Raw genomic sequence first — 21,493 nt, forward strand, 5'->3', positions numbered from 1 at the left:
TATGCAAGTCAATTTTCCACCACAAAGTGAAGTCTTGTTTCCTGCAGCAGCACCTGAGGAATCAGAAAGTACAGGGGACAGAATACCCCCACATTATTTGTCAGCCACGAAATATGAAAATATTGATGAACAGTATCGTCAGTATGGTCAAGAACAGTACAGTGAACAGTATGAACATGACGGGCCTTCATCAGTAAAGTATGGTCATAGAGTAACTTCGTCACCAGAGCCTGATGTGAAGAAAAAACAAGTCATGTTGCCACGGCAACATACAACAGAAGTGAAAGAAGAAGATAAAGATACTAGTATAGAAAATTTGGCACGCAACCAAGACAACTTAACAAGGCTGCTGGTGGAACAACATAAACAAGCGAGTCTACCAAAGCGGACATTACAGACATTTACTGGAGACCCGCTTCAGTATGTTACTTTCATACGAGCCTTGAATTCATAATCGAAAATAAGAGCAAAAGCAATAGAGACCGTCTGTACTATCTTGAACAGTACACAAGAGGTGAAGCCAACAGTTTGGTGAAAAGTTGTATTCACATGGATGATGAGGTTGGTTACCTGGAAGCAAAAAGGTTGCTGGAAAGGAAATATGGTAATAAGCACAAGATTGCAGAGGCTTACTTAGCGAAGATGAGGCAGTGGCGAATGTGAAAGGTGATAGTTCAGGGCTACAAGATTTGTCATTATTTTTGTTAGAATGCAAAAATACCATGACCAGCCTGGGCTATACTAATGAGTTGCAAAGTACAGCAAACATTAGAATGTTGATGATGAAGTTACCATATAGTATGAGAGACAGATGGAGGAGACAAGTAGATTATGTAGAAGAAGAAAGAAACAAAGTGGTAACATTTGAAGACTTCACCTCCTTCTTAGAAAAACAGGCTAGAATCGCAACTAATGCTGCCTGCGGTAGAAGTGTGACGGAGAAGGAAGATAGTACTAAGAAGGAAGAAAGGGTAAAAACCCAAACTATCAGACTTATAAAGCTAGAAGAAATCTAGCAACAAACACAGAAGCTGTGTCGGCAAGTGTGACATCAAATAGTCCAGGAGCCAGACCAAATGTAATGTCATATAGTCCAGGAGCCAGGCCAAATGTGTCGCAAGTAGCCCAGGAGCCGACAAGCCGTGTACATATTGCAAGGGTAAAGATCACACTTTGGAAATGTGTAACAAATTGAAGGAAAAGCCTATAAGTGACCGGTTGCAGTATCTAAGAGAGTTGGGAGTTTGTTTTGGCTGCCTAAAGAAAGCAACACATTACAGTAAAATCTGCAAATACAAGCTTACCTGCAAGACATGTAAAAGCGCCATCCAACAGTGCTGCATGTGAAACAGGAAGAGACAAAGAAGTCTGGTGAAGTTGCCAATCAGACATGTGGGCTTACAGGCGCCGGAGTTAAATCTAGTGAATCATATCCCACAATAATACCAGTCATAGTCTACTCAAGAGTTTCCAGAATGTCTGTAGAAACTTACGCCTATCTTGACAACGGCAGTGATGCTGTATTCTGTTCTGAAAGGCTGCAAAAGGAACTGCATGTTAAAGGCAAGAAAACCAAATTGGAAATTGAAACCATAACAGATGATATCATAGTAGACAGTGAAATCATCCAAGATTTAGAAGTTTCTGACATGAACAGAAATAATATCATCTCTCTTCCAAAGGCATATACACAAGATAAGATCCCTGGTGACTTGGCTGACATCATCAACCAGGATGATATTGATGCAATTCCTTATATGGAAGAAGTTAAGCTAGGAAGATTAAATGATGAATCTCAATGCCATATTGGTCTCCTCATAGGAAATAATGTGCCTAAAGCATTTGAGCCAATACATGTAGTAAATAGCCAAGGTGAAGGACCTTTATACCTGCCAAACTAGACTTCGGATGGACAGTGTATGGTGTCAAAAATAAAGAACACAAAAGGACATCAGTCATCCACAGAATTAAGGCACATGACACTATTGACCAGCAATTAGAGAAACTCTACAACGCTGAGTTCAATGAGCGAATCATTGATGATAAACCAGAGAGAAGCGTGAGTGAAGGACAATTCCTAAACAGAGTAGAAGTATCAATCAAGTATGTAGATGGGCACTACCAAGTAGGTTTCCGCTCAAAGATGATGACATGAAATTGCCGAACAATATACATCAAGCCGAACAGCGGGCATGCCATCTGAAGAGGAAGTTAGAAAGGGACTCGGTTTTCAACGACCAATACACTGCATTCATGAATGATATGTTTAAAAATGATTATGCAGAAGAAGTGCCCAAAGATGCATGCAATAGAAAGGATGGCAAGGTGTGGTATGTCCCCCACCATGGGGTGTTTCACCCCACCAAGGGCAAGCTACGAGTTGTATTTGATTGTGCGGCGTGAAGTACATGGGCCAGTCTTTAAACTCACAATTACTAAAAGGACCCGACTTGACAAGCAACTTGGTAGGTGTGTTGACGAGGTTTAGAGAGCACCCTGTTGGAGTTGTAGCAGACATAAAAGCAATGTACCATCAAGTGCGTGTACCAGAACCAGACAGAGACTTAGTAAGATTTCTATGGTGGCCCTCACGGTGACCTGAGTCTGCCTCTGAAGGAATATAGGATGAATGTGCACTTGTTCGGCGTAACCGTCACCTTCATGTGCAAATTTCGCACTGAGAAAGACCGCTGATGATGGTAAGGAGAAATACAGCGAAGAAGTATGCAACACAGTGCTGTCCAACTTCTATGTCGATGACTACCTCAAATCTATCGAAAGTGAAAGCAAAGCTATTCAACTCGTCAGTGATCTCACCAGCTTGTGTAAGGATGGTGGCTTCAAGTTGACAAAGTGGTTGAGTAACTCAAGAGAAGTGTTGCAGTCAGTCCCTGAAGACAATAGAGCTGAGACTACAAAGACACTAGATTTGAAGAATGAAGAATTACCATCAGAAAAGGTGCTGGGGTTGCTATGGTCACCACAAACCGACAGGTTCGGCTTCCATATTAAAGTAAAAGAGAGACCTCCTACCAGAAGAGGCATCCTAGCAACTGTACGCTCCATCTATGACCCGCTAGGATTTGTTGCTCCAGCAATCCTGCCAGCAAAACAAATACTGCAGAACTTAAGCAAGCTGCAGCTTGGTTGGGATGAGTCTATTCCTAGTGAGCTTCTGACCCGTTGGGAAAGATGGCTTGATGAAGTACCGAAATTGTCAGATTTCACCATCGAAAGATGTTTCAAGCCCAAGGACTTTGAAGAAAGTGAAGTTCAGATGCACCACTTCTGTGATGCAAGTCAGAAGGGGTATGGTTCAGTGAGTTACTTACGATTAGATTAACGAGAGTGGTCAAGTGCATCTTACTCTCCTGACAGCCAAGGCAAGAGTTGCTCCTTTGAAGATCATAACTATACCTCGCCTAGAGTTAACTGCAGCTGCAATGGCAGTAAAGGTCAACAACATGTTGCAAAAGGAACTACAGTTGAAGGTCGAAAGCACATACTTCTGGACTGATAGTCAGACCGTGATCAAGTATATTAACAATGACACCGCCAGATTCCACACCTTTGTGGCTAATCGAGTCGCACTGATTAGAGATGGCTCCCAGCCACACCAATGGAAGTATGTAGGAACCAGCTCAAACCCTGCAGGCGACTGCTCAAGGGGCTTAGCCGTTGATTGCTTCCTCAAGAATAGAAGGTGGACTGATGGTCCAGACTTCTTACACAAAGCAGAAAACCAGTGGCCGAAGACTACCATTGGAAACAGCACTGAAGAGCTAGCTGATGATCCAGAAGTTAAAAAGAAATTAGTAGTCAACACAGCGTTGACAGAAGAAGCAACAGATACAATGGAGAAACTACTTACACGATTCTCCTCATGGTATCAACTTTGTCGTTGTGTTGCATGGATCCTCAGAGTCAAGAAATATCTCCGTAAGATCTGTCATGATAGAGATGATGATAGAGTTGATAATGGAGATGATGATGGTAGAAAGAATGATGAGAATGAAGAGCATGGCAACATTACAGATTTGCTTAATGTTGCTGACATGCAAGAAGCAGAAAGAGCTGTGATAGTATATGTCCAAACCAAGGCATATCCAGAAGAAATTATGACACTAAAAGAGCTGCAATTGAGAAGTAATGACAGTCAGCCAGAAGACGACTTGCGACAAGTTAGCAAGATTAAGAAAGCAAGTCCTCTCTACAGACTTAATCCATTTATAGAAGATGGAGTAATCAGAGTAGGTGGTCGACTGGCTAAGTCAGCTCTACCTGAAAAGACAAAATTTCCATCAATCATACCAAAGAAGTCCCACATTGCAAAGTTGATTTTACATGGCGTCCATGAAGCAACTGGACATGGGGGGCAGAAACCACATGTTGGCTCATCTGCACAAGAAGTACTGGATAACAAATGCCAATGCAGCAGCTAGAAAGGTTATCAACAGTTGCATCACCTGCATAAAGAGGAATGCAAAAGTACAACAGCAGATGATGAGTGATCTTCCCAAAGACAGAGTCACTCCAGGAGAGCCACCATTTTCAAGAGTCGGAATGGACTATTTCGGTCCACTAGAAGTTAAACAAGGCCGTAGTATAGTCAAGCGATATGGTGTAGTGTTCGTCTGCCTTGCATCCAAAGCCATACACATTGAAATGGCAGCGTCTTTGGATACCGATGCCTGCGTAAATGTCATACTGACGATTACGTGTCCAGAAGAGGCCAAGTGAAACAGATCCGCTCTGACAATGGCACCAATTTGATAGGGGCAGAAAGAGAGTTACGCCGAGAAATTGCAGCTTGGAATCAAGACAGAATCCATGACTACCTTCTGCAAAGAGAGATTGAGTGGACCTTTAATCCACCAGCAGGAAGTCACCATGGAGGCATCTGGGAGCGTCAAATCACGGACAATCAGGAAAGTGATGTGCTCTGTTATAAAGGAACAAATACTAACAGATGACTCTCTTCATACATTACTGTGTGAGATAGAAGCCATAGTTAACAGCCGACCACTCACCAATGTTCCTGGAGAAGTATCTGATTTAGAGCCACTTACACCAAATCACCTTCTTCAACTAAAGAGTGACATGATCTTACCACCAGCCGCTGCAGGAAAGCTGAGTCAGTATGCCAAGCGTCGGTGGAGGCAAGTCCAGTATCTGGCAGACCTGTTTTGGCGCAGATGGATCAAAGAATACCTTCCTCAGTTACAACAAAGACAAAAGTGGATTCACCCACAGCGAAATGCCAAGGTGGGAGATGTCGTCATGGTTGTAAATGAATCTACACCCAGAAACGTCTGGCACGCTAGGAAGGGTGATTGAAACTCTCCCAGCAAGTGATGGACTGGTTCGGCGTGTGCGAGTGAAAACTAGGACAAGCATTCTCACCAGACCCATTGATAAACTGTGTTTGCTGTTGGAATCAGATGTCCCAGATCAAGATATAGGAGTGAAGAAAGATTCTACTTCAGCTCATCCACCAGTACCAGCACTTGGTAACCCAAGTACCAAGCCTAAAACTACGTCCAGTGCTACCAACAATGAAACTGTATCAGTGTCAGGTACTCCAGAAGCAAGACCAAGACGAACATTGAAACCAGTGAAACGCCTGGACTTGTAAAGAACTAAAGAACTAATAGTGTTATAACAACAAGTCACTGAAACCGTTATAACCAAAAGGTATCAGCTAAGCTAAATTGCCACTTAGTCTGGAGGCTAAGCTACGGATCAGCTGATATATAAAATAAGACTAAACATCAGTTTACGTTAAATTGCCATGAAAGGCAAGCTGACACCTTGCTTTCACTTTGGAACAACTGATGCAAACTGTCAAATTCATCATGAGATCTACCAGATGTGATGACGGATGAACCTACCTGTACTACAGATGTGAAGACTGGTGATTCGTCTCTACAGCGGCGTGTCTGCGTTTAGTGTGAAGTTGCCAGATTCGTATACAACTCATCGTCAAGATCAAGAATGAACATGTTTTACACCTACATCACCACATCTGTGAATTTGATTTTGTAAAGAAGAATCCTATGCATGCAATTTGTACCGATGGAACCAGTGTGCATCATTAGCAAGTTTGTTTAAAGTTTGGTACACCACAGGCCCATGGAGTTTTAATTTGCAAAATTCTGCATTGTATTCTACTGCTGAAAATGTGTGCACAATTTGTGGATGTGTACAGTATATCATGTAAACCATATTTGGGATACACATTTTGAAAGTAATGTTCTCTGCGTGTATTTTGGAATCTCGTTATGCTCAAATTTGATTTCTCTTGAAATTATTGCTCTGCTATTTATCAAAGGGTATGCATGATCGAGGTCTGAAATAATTTCACTCAAGTTTGTAATTGTGTATTCCTATCTACATGTACTTTGCAAGTAAATGCATCCTATCAGCATCTGGTGTTTTGACTATAACCTGGATTGACTGAATTTGCAAATTTGGGCCATGGCTGCTATGGTTGTGCACAGGCAGTCATATTATATCAAGTTGTGTTTTTCTCATGGCTGCTATGGTTGTGCACAGGCAGTCATATTATATCAAGTTGTATTCTCATTTACAAGGTGTACCAAACAAGATATTCGCATGCAAGGAGTTATGTACTTTCATCTAAAGGACAGCAACAGACTGCATTTCTAGTTTACAAACTAAACATTGTTGTGTTCATGTTGATATGTTGTGATCATGTTGCACTTGAATAGTATCTCCCATGTATTCAGTTGGCTTTTCCAATCTCACCAAAATTTGCCTGTTGTGTGGGCTTTTGTTTGGTTTTGTTTCAAGTAATTTTGGTTGGCATGGGCAGTTATCTCTTGAGTGCAGCATCATCTATCTTGTAAAATGAAGCTAAATAATTCTTTCATGTGAAGTTAAAATCACTTTGAAATGTCCAAAACTCAGTTTATTTTTTCTTTTGGATCAAATCACTTGAAATTTTTGAAATGTTTTTTTGTTTGAATCATAGCATTGATACAAGTTTTTTATCACACAAGTGAATCAGATAAAGGTTTTTGATTTCATAAACTTTATTCATGTTTCAAAATCAGTCAAGTTTGATGTTTTGAAGTTTAAGGGGTCACAAAGGCACCTCTTGTAAAAGGTTCAGTTTTGTCAGTAAATGGCACACCAAAACTATGTTTTAAGAAGTAATTGTTGCTGGTAGCAGACAATTAGGCGCCGGAATGTTGATGCCATTTACCAAAATCAAAGTTTGTTTAAGTGTTGTGCATCCTTAATCATTGCATTCCTATGGCATGTTTGTTTATGTGATGAGCGCCCTTGAAGTATTCAAGCTAAACATAGCCTGCAGCCCATCAATCACATGTAATTTGGTGCCGAATTTGGCACTGGAGGCTGTCATTTTGTATTTTGAAGTATTGTAGTGTAGAAGCTCTCGGTAAAGACACAATTAATCTTTACCTAAACCAACATAATTAGTATTTGTGACAAGAACAAGAAGAAGAATAGCAAGTGAAGATAATAAACATCATCAAGATACGTTTCAGCTAAAGTGTATCCTTGGATTTGTGATGATTTGTGTCACTTTTTGTTGTTGGTTCCGAGTCATCGAAGATTGTATTATTTAGTACCAAGCTTCTGCTAACCAGGGGAGCAAAGCAAGTTTGCCCCTACATAGCGTGTTACCTGAGTAGGTGCACACAGGTTCACAACATTGTTCATGTTTTGCATTGTTTCTTTAAAAGTAATGATGGCAAGTACATAAAAATGTATACATTTTCAGAAAGGAAACAATGCAAGTAACCCAATAAGTTTCCAAATCGATGAAAACTGTATATTTATGTTCTAAAGACACAAAAAGTATACATGGTATAGATACTGTTTTTCTAAAGTATTTGAATATTTATTCCTTTTAAAAATTACTGATGTAGGTTTTGCAGAATGAATGAAATTGCAATCAAATATACACCATCGCCTCAATAGTAATAGATATAATTCAAAACAACAACGAGAGCTAGGCCTATTATGAATGTCTAAAATACAAACGTTTCTATTTATTTTATTTCTTCATTGATTACTTTATCTATAAATCCTTCTTCCTTTATTTTTTTTCTTTCTTTCTTTCTTTCCTTCTTTCTTTCTTTCTTATTTATAATTCGGACTAGCGAACCCTAAATCAAATTCGGACTAGCGAACCCTAAATCAAATTCGAATTAGCGGACATGATTTTAAATTCGGACTAGCGAACCTTATATGAATTCGGACTAGCGAGCCTTATTTAAAATTCGAACTAGCGAACCTTGTTAAAAATTCGGACTAGCGGACCTTATTTAGAATTCGGAATAGAGAACCTTCGGACTAGCGAACCTTCGGACTAGCGAACCTTCGGACTAGCGAACCTTCGGACTGGCGGGCCTTCGGACTAGCGGGCTGTAACCTACCTGAGTACCATCTCCAGAACCATCTATTTCTCCTTTATGACCCTTAAGACCAAAAAAAAATAGTTTGCTTACTACAACTTTTTCAGAATTGGGTCGGTGGGTTGGGATTTTTTCTAAAAATATTTTTGTTTAAAGTCCTTTAAAGCCATATTATAACATTTCTGTAAAAATAGATTAGTATTTATTTTCCATAAAATGTTAGCTTTTACTGTCAGATATGTCCCCTTTTAATTTTGAGCCGAACAAGTGAGGTAAAGCATAGAAAATTGGAATTTACTACTAGAGCCCATGCATGTTACTCCCGCAGTTGTAATATGGTACGATCCTCGGGTGTATACGTACTGTGCATTTATATATAAAATATGTATTCGACTAATATTTCCATCGTATAAATTAATAAAACGAGGGTCCATCGTTTTATTCAAAATCTCGGATTTTGACAAAACTACAGCACCTAAAGTCTTGATTTTTGCAGAATATCTTTATTGACTACTCGGGGAGCTAGGACCACTTTCTGTGCACCCCCCACAGGACCAAACCAAACCAACTTTTTTAGGTTCCTGAGATGATCCTAAAACATAATCCGGATGTTCCCAAAAATATAAACTGGCCTCAAGGGGTAAAAGGTCATCAAAGCGTTGCATAGGGTCAAAATTTTAAACTTGCTCAAATTGTGTTAAAAACCATTCCAATGTATTTTGACCCGTATTGTTCTTGAGTTATAACCAAAAAGGTCAAAGGTCACGTTTTTGCCTCTATAGGGGTCGAAAACAACAAAGTGCTCCAATTTTGCCAAAAGAGGTGTCAAATTGTTCGTTTTGGTTAAACAAATCAAATAAGGATAGGATTGTAATATCTTGGATGCTTTGTTACCTAGGTAACACTGCAAAATAGGTCAAGTAGGCCCTACCATTGAGGCCTATGACCTTGACCTATTTTGCTGTGTTACCTAGGTAAAGAAACATCCAAGATGGTGCAATCTATCCTTATTTGATTTGATTCATCAAAACGAACATTTTGACACTCTTTGGCAAAATCGAGCATTTTGATGTTTTCGAATTTCATAGAGGCAAAAAACGTGACCTTTGACCTTTTTTGTTATAACTCAAGAACGGTACAAACTATACATTTTCTGAATCCTTGTAGGGGAATACATTGGAATGGTTTTCAACACAATTTGAGCAACTTTGAAATTTTGACCCTATGCAAAGTTCGATGACCTTTTACCCCCCTTGGGGCCAGTTTATATTTTTGGGAACATCCTGATTATGTTTTAGGGTTGTCATGTAGTAATGTGCGTGATTAATTGCAATGCGCTCAAACTAGTAGGCCTACAGCGGTGCGGCGCGCTATGTCCATGAGATTTGCGTAGCGCCATGATTGCGCGAATATGTATTTTATTATTGGAATTCACTTTTGAATGTGACGGAAAAGTAAAAAAAAAAAAAAAACACGCCTCTTCAATAATGTCCGACCGTGATGTCGTAAAACTATGGAATTCGGGAAGAGGAGAGGGAGGATGGAGACATGAATAAAGGACTGTAAGAATTATTGTAAATCTTCGCTGAATTGTGTGATTTTTGATGTCTAAGAGAAAAACTATAACATTTCATAGTTTTATTATGAGGATCGCCGGCAAGAACGTAACAAGGGTCATCGTAGACTTAGGAACCTAAAAAATTGGTTTGGTTTGGAGCTGTGGGGGGTGCACAGAAAGTGGTCCTACATGTAGCTCCCCGAGTAATTACAATCCTGTAAAAAACAGAATTTAAAAATGTTATAATATCAAATATGGCTTTAATAAAAAACAGAATTTAAAAATGTTATAATATGGCTTTAATTAGTTTAATAAATAGCCCAAATAGTTGTGAATTGGGATATTTCTCCACTGTATACCACTTTATTCATGTTTTTAAAACAGTTTAGAAGTGTGTAGGAATTTGAAAAAAAAAATCAGGATATCAAAAATGTTGAAAGAAAAAAAAAAAAAATTCTGAAATTTCCAAAATTAGGGTCGGTAGGCCTATTCATTTGTACAGTAAAACAAAAACAACATTTTTTCCAGATTTTCCAGATTAGGCCAAGGAAAGTCGATTTTGAGTTTCCCGTCACCCGCCCTCACTTCATTTTCTGACCCTCACTTGAATTTATTATTGTGATTTTCCAAAAAATACAGATAAAAACTGGTTATATTTGCAAAAAAAATTATGCATATCCCGTTATTTTTTGTGGAAAAATCAAAATCAAAACATGCATTTTGCTGTCAACCTTGCAGACTCTTTTTAATATACTTTTGAATCTCATTTGGGCTAAACATCCATCTTCAAGTGACTGAGCGGCAAATAACAACACATTTTACATGCGTGTTGGTCATAAATGAAAGGCAGAAAAATAATGAACAATGAAAAAGTTACCTCACTTGTTTTCAGAAATTATGTGACGGGAAACTCAAAATTGACTGTTAGGGGCCTTAGGGTCGGTTGGTGCAGGACAAGCAAACAACCTTTTTTTTCAAAGACTAGTTGAAATTACAACCCTAAACATCAAAAATTACGAAAATTACCCTTATAGTACCCCTAAATTCCTAAACCTCCAAAAATCGGCAAGGGCCTTTATTTTTATTTTTATTTTATTTTTTTTAAAAAAAAAATGTTTAATATTAATATTTTAAGAAATAAAGAAGAACAAAGAACATTGAATACAGAAATAAAATATAAAGGCCTATATTAAACAAATTGAGAAAATCAATATTTGAATAAAATGTAAAAAATGAGAAAAAAAAAGATAGCCTAACTATTAAAAACTAAAGAAAAAAACCCAAATTAATTAATATGATTGAAAGAAAGCAGAAAGGACAACAAAAATGGGGAGATCAATCAATCAAATCAGAAGAAATCAAAGTCCGAAGAAAGAGAGAAAGAAAGAAATTAAAAGAAAGAAAAAGGTTAAAGAGAATACGATGAACAGAAATATATATACATGTAGTATATAGTTGAAATCAAATTTATAAGGCTAAAGAATGAAAGAAAGAAAGAAAGTAAAGAAAAGAAAAGAAAGAACATGAGAAAGAAAAAAGAAAGAAAGAAAGAAAGAAAGACAAATACATGTACCTTAAATTTGTAAGTATTGCAAATAAAGTCAATTAAAATATAAAAAGCAAAATATAGATTTATAAACTTCAACTAAAAAAGTAAGTACGGGGGTACCATTAATAAGCATAACTAAGTAAAATAATCAAAATAAATTTTTGCAAAAAATCTATGTATAAATTATATTACAAATATGTTGAAGCCAAGTTTGGTTGAAGTCATGAAGTGTCGATGTCTTGCAAACCATGTTTTTTTCTTTAAATTAAAAAAATAAAAACAACACAATATTTATATTGAATTGTATTACACTTTTTTTACAAATAATTAGATACCCCTAGTAGAAATATTTTTCTCAATTTCTCATGTATGTTGTACCAAGATAAAATATTATATTTTAATCGTACCCTCACTTAAATTTTTATTTAATTTTAATACGCCTGCATGCCTGTTAAACTACTGCACGGGAAATACAGTAAAGCACAAACCCTGCACACAGCTACATTCCACTCTGCAGCAGAGCCACCGACCTTTAATTTCCCGGGCCCGCTGCATAGCACACACAACACAGCGCTCAAGCCATACACACAGCTACACAGTCCACCGCATTATATTTTTATCCACTCACCGTTTTCCCCAAAGCGACCCAAAATCCGGACCCATATCAACGTCACTTATATGCAAATTCAGTGTCCAATTATCCCCCTCCACACACGCACAGGTAAACGCAAAGCCTATTATACCTGCACGCAATCCGTATGCGTGTGATTATCGCACTACCCCATTCACACACAGTGCAATGAATCCTACTCAATCAACCATACTACTACAGTCCACCAACCAGACACTCGCACGCACGCATGTGTACAACAATCCGTCTCAAGGTCAATTCACGGTTAATATTGATAACATTATCTTTCAAATGCATCAATTAACTCATAAACCCCAATATATGACATTTTCCAAACGAAAGCCCTTCAGCAATTACATAATATACCTTGCACCTTCATTTTATAACAATCAACACATATTAATAATGTAAATGCTACATACATAGCTTTAATTGACATTACTTTAATTTAAATAGTTCTAGTGTTTTTTTATCCCGATAAACCCCAAAATACTCTTATTTTGCATATTTAACCATTCCACTACATTCACTTCCATTTACAAACATACAGATTTTCCTGAAGACATGCAAATTCTGGATTTATGCAACTTTTGATATAGCATGTCAAACGATATATCTATAGATTATTGATTTATCGACCCAACCTTCCCATGCCCTTTGTCTATAAAATAAAGATATCACATGGTTCCCAAAAATCATACATATTAAAACATAGCAGAATATCAAGAAATTAACTCAAAAACTAATCTAGCATGATCGCAATAACACTTTCCTATGCAAATTAGGGCTTTCGTCTCAACCTCAAAGGTTTGATGTCACTTTTACAACACGGTCTTGCTTTTATAGGCTTTTGTACGTGCAAATCTACACATCATCTCATTCTTATTTTCCAATATGGCAGCCAGTTTAGTTGTCCTTTTCCTAAAATCTCCTTAAATTTATCCTGCAACAATGATCAATCCCATTTCGTCCCAAACAAACCCACTCCAGTCCTTTTTTACCCGCGATTTCTAAATATATCGATTCACTTTCAATATATACCCCGCCCGATCGTGTGTACAGCATTTAGTACACCATGCGAATTACATTAAAAATAATTCCACACGTTGCTCGGGGACACCGATATGCAAATTAGCTCAATGTCAACCATGAAGGCCTCTGCTTTTCCTTTCTGTCGACAACATAGCTTTTTATCTTTTCAAAACATAGAAAAATCACAAAAATTACTCTTTTTCTAGCAACCCCCCATTAATGCTCAGCGTGTACCGCGAAACACATGGCTTGTTTACCCCGTGTGACCCTTGTCAATTGCCGATGCTTTGCTCGTGTCAATCAATTTTGGTCGCATGTCTGTATACATAATTTGAGAGTCATCAAACATGAAAGCGGTATATTTTTCAACGTTTTTCAGTGCATTTCTGTCACGTACTAATTTTTATGAAACAACTTGTCCCCTCTTTATGGTTTTTCTCATTTCGTACCTAGTTTCCCTGGGATGGTGGAGACGCGTTATGTTGTGGAGTTGATCGTAGCTCGCGTAATATATAAAATCGCATAGACTTTCTTCCCAACATGTGCACTAGCATTGCAATGTTCAGACACCGCCCGGGCTGCAAAAAATAGCTCGAAAATCGGACAGGAAAGCAAAGATGGCGGACGGTTTGCTTTAATTTGTCTTCTAGTAGTAGTTCTGTATGGTATTTTATTCTGGGTGTAAAGCTAGTTGGGGTATAGGAAACCTTTACAACAAAAGACAGGGGGTTGAAAACCACATAGACATTACACGTTGAATGCAATACAAGACCGACAACAAAAATATAAGACATGTACAACAAAACTGTGGTAACTTTGAACATAATTTTAAGTATTAAAATCGTCAATATAGTGGAGGAAAAGTTAATAAATACATAGAACACACGTTGTTTTACTGTAGTATAGTTTTTGTCATAGAATAAACAGCGAAATGGTAACTTACCACAGCATTTTTGTACAGCTCTCGGTAAGAATATTCACTACATTTGGTATCATTGGGCTCGTCGAGGGTCAACTCAAATCGCACTGCTGGCTCCCATGATTTCTCCTCTTTTGGTTGGAAAAGTGGTCCAACTGAAGCAGGTATAATCCTCCTACGTTCCGCCATAGTTATTATAGTAAATCCATGAGAATTTGTGAAGATTTAGGCATATTTTGCCGATATCATCTCCAAGTTCGTATGGTCGCCGCCATGTCATGTTATGGTAAATTGCGCATGCGCAGAATCATTTCGGCCTATCATTAGCAACGGCGCGGAATTCGATTTTCCGAGTATAAACTTTCACAGGCTTTACATAGGGAACTGTGACACGTTCATGAACTTAACTTCAGAGTTGATCTAGGGTGGGGGATAGGTGAGGGATTTTGATCATAGTTTTGTCGAACTAAACAAGTGCAGACTATAAAATAAAAGACCTGTAAATTAAATGAACATTTTAGCCTCCCCAAAGATCAGAAACAATTGCCGAGGAAGACATTTTCAGCTGGTCCCATGGTGTAATGGTTAGCACTCGAGACTCTGAATCTCGCGATCCGAGTTCGAATCTCGGTGGGACCTGAATTGTTTTCTTTGTTAAAATTAAGATTTTCTTCAAATTTTCTTGTGTTTTCTGTTTTGAATTAATTAAGATTTCCTGAAAAAAGGCGTGAAATGTTTGCTTGTCCCAGCATCTCGATCGGATTAAGGCCGTGTAAAATTAATATTTTGGTTCTCGTCCCTCCCTCCTCAATTTCTGGGATTTGTCAGATTTTTTTTTTTTTTAGATTTTTCAATTTTTTAGACTTTGGAATGATTTATGAAATCTTCATACATATAAATAAGTTTATTAGAGAACAAGCATCACTTCCAAGTCTTTTGTGGTACTCTAGGGGTTTATCCTCAGAATCTCACATTTGAAAAAAAAAAAAAGGGCCTCATCGTTTCCTCGAGCACTGTTAGAAAAAACCAAAAACTACTAACAATGCTAATTTTACATTGGAAAAAAAAAAAAAAAAAAAAACCACCTCCCTCCCTCATCAATTCATGAAAATCCTCTGGACGAGAACCAAAACATTAATTTTATACGGCCTAATGTAAATAAGATCACATGTGTTTTTGTTTTGTTTTTTGGGGTTTTTTTTTACCATAGCCAAACCCTGAGACCATGGTGAGGGGATTTTGATCATAGTTTTTGTCGAACTAACCATTACACCATGGGACCAGCTGAAAATGTCTTCCTCGGCAATTGTTTCTGATCTTTGGGGAGGCTAAAATGTTCATTTAATTTACAGGTCTTTTATTTTATAGTCTGCACTTGTTTAGTTCGACAAAAACTATGATCAAAATCCCCTCACCATGGTCTCAGGCCAAACCAAACATGTAGGCCAATGGCATAATTAAAAGTATATTTCGCTATTTTATCAACTTCATTCATGTTTTAAAACATAATTGGAAATTTCATGCTAGTATGTTTTAAAACAGTTTAGAAGTGTGAAGAACTGAAATGTTTCGGGATTATTAGGCCCACCCAGAAAGTAAAATGTTTTGAAAAATTGTCTTTATTAATTTCCCAAATTTATGTTTAGTCGAGCGAGGACACGCAATTCAAGTTTTGTTGTTGTTTTGTTTACAAACAAACAAAACAAAAGAAAACTTAAGAAAAAGAAAAAAAAAGAAAAGAAAGAAAGAAAAAAGAAGAAGAAACCCGATGAAAAACATTTGAAAAAAAATTATGTATAAGTCTAACCCGCGATAGGCTTAACTTAACTTGACCAATTGATAGATTTTCACATCTGATCTTTACAGTCATCTCCCAAGATTTCTTGGGCTTTCGCGATTAATAAACTGGCAGATTCTAAAACCAGATCTCAAGTTCAGTATTGAAGAGTATTATAATTATGCCATTATAACATGTTGCATTTAAGAAATAAAGGGTAATGCATGATCCTTTACACGAAAATAATGTGTCCGAGGCAGTAAAAACGTAAATATTTAAACGTTTTTACTGCCGAGGACACATTATTTGCGTGTAAAGGATAATGCTGCACCCTTTATTTCTATTCTATTACCACAAAATAGTGTGAGTTAAAGAGAAAATATCACATTTTTTGCCCAAATATTTCAAGTTGTTTTATACCTCAAGGTGGAGCGCCTACGCGTAGCCAAAGCGTATGCACATTCCAATAACACAACCTAACATTCCATTCTCCCCTATAAGCAGGTATGCACATACAATAACACACACCTGGCATTCCATTCTCCCCTACATAAGCAGGTGTGCTGTGCGCTGTGATGATAGAAGAACATAAAGTTCGTTGCCCTGGTCACTTTATCGCTAATTAATGGTCTGTCACGTGACGCGTTTCAACAAATCACAGTGCGCGATTTTGAATAATGGGTCGTGGGGGGTAATAGAATCAATAATATAGGCCTGATCTACGTAAAGTTTACTTACTGTTACTAATAATTATAATTTTTATCATACCCATTTACTAGTATTTTCATGATTTTGATGTAATAAATATCAGTATAATTTCAAGTTCAACTGAATGCGTTAATCAAGATAAGGCCTAAAAATTGTTTGATTGGCGATGGCGTATTAAACATAATTTTTTTTTTTTTTTTAAGGTGTAAATTTCGTTTGATTAGTCAAAAAAAAAGGTTTGTCTCAAAGCTTGCGCGCGCGTTTGTAAAATCGCACAATTTGACAAAAAAGAAATGCGGAAATTTTTTTTATTTCAAATTTAGTTTTTCCAGAAAAAAATCGGCGAAAATCAGACTTTTTCTCAAAATACCATGAAAAAGTCGGGAATAAAATAAAAATCGCATTTCGCATTTGTTTTTAAATTTCTCGTGAGCTTTGAGACAAAACTTTTTTTTTTTTTTTTTTGGCCTTAAGGCTTTGGAACTTTTTTTCTTCTTTTTTAAAATTCATTTATTTATATTTATTTTTTTATTAAATTTTATTATTATTATTTTTTTTTTCAAAAAAAAAAAAAAAAGTTAGAGTCAGGCATATGATTTTAGGGTTGGTCGGGTTACGCCAATCAAACAAAATTTTTAGACCTAAGTGCTTTCCGCCTAGGCCTACTTGTAAAATTAAAAAAAATTTTGCGTGACAAAACCAGGAAGTTTTTACTTAGGCCTAAAAAATTTTGTTTGATTGGTGTATAAACATAAAAAATAGTTAGGGTAGGTAGATCGGATTCTTCTTCTTTTTTCATTTTTTTTTTACTTTTAAGCTGTAAATTTCGTTTGATACAGGCTTTGGAACTTTTCTTCTGCTTTTTTTTTTAATTAATTTTTTTTTATTTTTTTTTAAATGGTTAGGGTCGGGTCTAATTTTAGGGTAGGTCCGGTTACGCCAATCAAACCATTTTTTATGTCTAACATATTTTTATTTATCAAAAATCGACTATATGGCATAATCTAATTTTAGGCCTACTTAATTTGACCTAAAAAAATGAAATAAAAAAAACAAACCGCATTTCGCAATTTGGTTATTAGGCCTCCTAGGCTTAAAAGAAACAAATACTTTACTTTTTTCAGAATTAGAAGCTAAGGTGCACTTCACCACACATGCATATGGCAATTGGCAAGCTGGATAAATATCAGTAATTTGATACACTCGGTTTATCAAGTGAAAAATAAAAAGTTTTCTCAGATAAAAAGTGAGTTTTTATTTTTCCGTTGGAAGAAGCCCCCTCCATCCACATGAATGAAAAAACAAAATCTTCACGAAGTTCAAGTAAATATTTCAATATTTCCTACATTTCCTCTAGAGTAGGAAAGGCGAGGGAAATATGCATTTTACCTGCCGACCCGACCCCCCCCCCACCCCATTTGAGGTGTGTTTAATATGCCCAGATTTCCCCATCCCAGGTGTGTTTTTTTCAATGATTAGGAAATGATGACGATTAATAATAACAATGGCTTCAATTTGGGCCTTCATTTAACCCTACACCACATTTCGCCATACTGCATTTTAGAAACGCTTGCTGTTAGAATAAGAAAAATTTTAATTGTAATTATTGCACAGGTCACGGCGACCCTGTGACCTTTCCGGAAAAAGCCGAGTGGCAGGTTTTTCAAATAAATATTTTCTGTGTAAAAACTGTACCATCAGATAGGTAATGGAATATATGAATTTTAACTGTACATCTATCACAACAATTTTTGATAACAACTTGCGTCACAATTGATCTAGTATAGAAGGTAGAGAATTTATTTCAATCTTATATACGCCATTTATTTTTTGGAATTAAGTGAAAATTAATTCTGTAAAAACTGTAATTTTTTATGTAATTTTCACATTAGACCCGACAAAAGATTACCGTTTTGTTGTTATGATAATCTAATCTTTTGATTTCGTAAATAAAATTAGGGTCTAGGGGTCTAATGTGGATTTAGGATGCAAACTGGAACAATCCAATGCCTTGTCAAAAGCATTTGCTTCAAAATGGAGTTCGGATGCACTTCGTAATACAACTTCCGCCACTGCGGGAAACCACATGCACAGCAGAGCACTGTGATTTAAGGGGTACTACACCCTCGATAAATTTAGTGTCTATTTTGCATTTTTCTCAAAAACTATGAACACGGTGGTAACAAAAGTTATGTATATTATAGGGCAGGAATCAATTACTACACTGGAATTTCAGTGACCCAAGACAAGCAGTTCGTTATTTATGATAAGAAATAAGGTACCGCTAGGATGTACCTCATTTCCTATCATATATACTGAACCGCTTGTCTTGAGTCTCTGAAATTTCAGTGTAGTAATTGGATTCCTTGCCCCAATAATATAAATTACTTTTGTTACCAGTGTGTTATTATTTTTTGCGAAAATGCAAAAATAGTCACAAATTTACCACAGGGTGTAGTACCCCTTAACCCATTCATTTCAAACTAAGTAAAATTGTACATAAATACACAATAGGATAATGGCTTCAATCGGGCTTTCAGTTTGCACTCCTCAAGGGGGAACACCCCCTCAGACATGTATGCATAAACAAGTCCTTTTCGTATATAGTGCCATATTAATGATACTAGGGCCTACTAGTGAGAACTTGTCCACGGTTCGCAAAGGTTTCTCACTTCTCAAGGGGAACCCCCCCCCATATCTCAGTCCCACTATACGATGCACAAACGCGACACGATATTATTGAATCTTTCTTATCGTCTTCCTTTCATGATCACATCATTTTTTCTCTTTGTCCCTTTCTATCAAGTTTTCATTTTTCATGGCCTTCTTCGATTCCTTCTTGTTCACTTCCCCCCCCTTTTTTTTTTATCTCTTTCCCCTTGCATAGGCCTACTTGCTTCCGGGGGCGGTATGTGTGCCAGTGTGCCTCATACTGCAGTTACTGTCCGTTTTCCTATACACAATACACAGTGCTCTCACCATTGACACGTGACCTCTACAAATGATGTATGTTGGAAGACTGGGCACTTGCCTAGTTACCATCACTGTGTGAAAAATAACCAGCCAATATTTAACTTATTCTCCAAACTTCTAGCAAATATATTTCTCTAACATGACCTAAAATTACAGCTAGGTTAGATGTTCAGAAATAGTCGCACTTTTGTAAAATATGAGTGAGGGCAAGGCATAGCTAGCCAACTCCCCGTGTTAATTGAATGGAGACTTGACCGAAAATATTGGTATCGGACCGCTCACTTCTGAAGGATGCCACAAAAAAACGGGACAAGCTACATTTAAACTATTCTCTGGCAATCATCATGATGAGTTTCTTATATAGTATGCCGAAATTGGGTACTGTAGGTGATTGACAAAGGGTCGCACTTTTGTGTTTTAGGAAGGATATGTAAACGACAGATAACACCAAAAATATGAAGAAATTATTTCCAAACCGTGTGAAGTCGACAATCATTATGTTGCTCATTTTCAAGAATGCTGGTTAACAAAAAGCAGGCCATTGTCTCTTTTTGGGGGGTTAGGTATTTTTCACCCATGATCGGACATGGTCGAAAGCGACATCACAAATCCTGGAAGTGAACTGGTTCAACCTGAAGTCATTGATCTGAAGTTCATGTTTTTTTACGAAAAATGACCTCTAATAAACACCCCTTTTGGAAAATGCAATTCCCAGGTCGTTTAATCGAGGAAATACGGTATAATTAATTTGACACCGAGGGCGTCCTCCTCAGCAGGTATTACAATATGGCTTTAAATGAGGGTTTACCCAAGTGTGAATTTCATTTTTTAATTTTAACTTTCAAAACAAAAGAAAGCAAACACACACAAAATTTAAACTTAAATTACCTATTTTATTGCAAATGAAGTTAAAAAAAACCAAGTCATTTTCATGAAGTGTTCAATTTGATAATGGGTTGACCTTGCGGTAGACGAAGAAACGGATCACTTCACTAAGAAAAAAATTCCTATCTGACCCCCGAAAGCGATCGAGCCATATATAGCTCCAAGGCCACATAAAATGGTAAAAATTTTAATATGAAAATAAAAATGAATAAAAAACCATGTATATTTATACAGAAACCTATTTAAAAATCTGGACTTGTGCCGCTAATTGCCAATGGAGGTAGATTATTCTTTATTGCACACACTTTTCTAATGATTTAAACACTTAATATTAGGCGGCAAAAACAAGATCCTGTTCTACAGGCTGACAGACTTGCCAATTAGGGTGGCTTGATCAGGATTTTTTTTCTGTCAGAGGCTAAATGGACCTAAAATGTTTTTCAAAAATATTTTTAAACATTCAAAATCAATCCACATCGACCAAAAACGGCTGCTTTTAATGTCATACAGGTAAAAAAAATATCCTCAAAAGCTCCTAAAATGCAAAATCTGGGTAGGCCGAGCCTTTGGAACATATTTTTGTCGCCTTTATACATCAATCAAAACAACCGAATTTATTTTTAATGCCAAATATACAAGCCTACATAATTATTAGGCTGTAATAGTTTTGGACTGAAGAAATAATCTCAAAGAGACACTTGATATATCTCATAATAACAAAATGCACTTTACAAATTGAACAAAAATTATACATTTGCAGTATTTTTGAACCAAAGTTTATGTGATGCAGCACATGAAAAGTGAGGACTTTGCAGGTGATGTCAATTTTGAGTTAAGTATTTCTGCTTTGAAAGCATTTTGCAAGCTTTAAAATTACATCTCATTTGCTCAAATTGATCAAGGCATTCATATTTTATAAGTGAAAAAGCATCCCAAATTCTTACTATTTTCATTATTTTGTCTTTTGCCACAATATGAAGATAAAATGCAATCAATTTTCAAATTACAATGGCAACAAAAGTACTGGATGACCAGCATCCATGCCCTCAGCAG

The 21,493-nt window shown here is 36.9% G+C and overlaps 1 protein-coding gene and 1 non-coding gene across 2 annotated transcripts in view; one reads left to right on the plus strand and one right to left on the minus strand.

Annotated features, from left to right (window-relative positions):
• Positions 1-14,376, minus strand: part of LOC140161084 (uncharacterized) — a 52,168-nt gene extending 37,792 nt beyond the window's left edge. Inside the window, 1 exon segment of the mRNA XM_072184471.1 lies at positions 14,122-14,376. Within this exon segment, the coding sequence (XP_072040572.1) occupies positions 14,122-14,286 (165 nt within the window). The 5' untranslated portion in view covers positions 14,287-14,376.
• A 288-nt stretch (positions 14,377-14,664) lies between these two features.
• On the plus strand, positions 14,665-14,736 carry Trnaq-cug (transfer RNA glutamine (anticodon CUG)). The gene has a single exon. It is a non-coding gene; the product is annotated as a tRNA-Gln (tRNA).
• Positions 14,737-21,493: the final 6,757 nt, after the last annotated feature.

The sequence above is a fragment of the Amphiura filiformis genome, chromosome 9, assembly GCF_039555335.1.
Source record: "Amphiura filiformis chromosome 9, Afil_fr2py, whole genome shotgun sequence".
NCBI classification, from domain to species: domain Eukaryota; kingdom Metazoa; phylum Echinodermata; class Ophiuroidea; order Amphilepidida; family Amphiuridae; genus Amphiura; species Amphiura filiformis.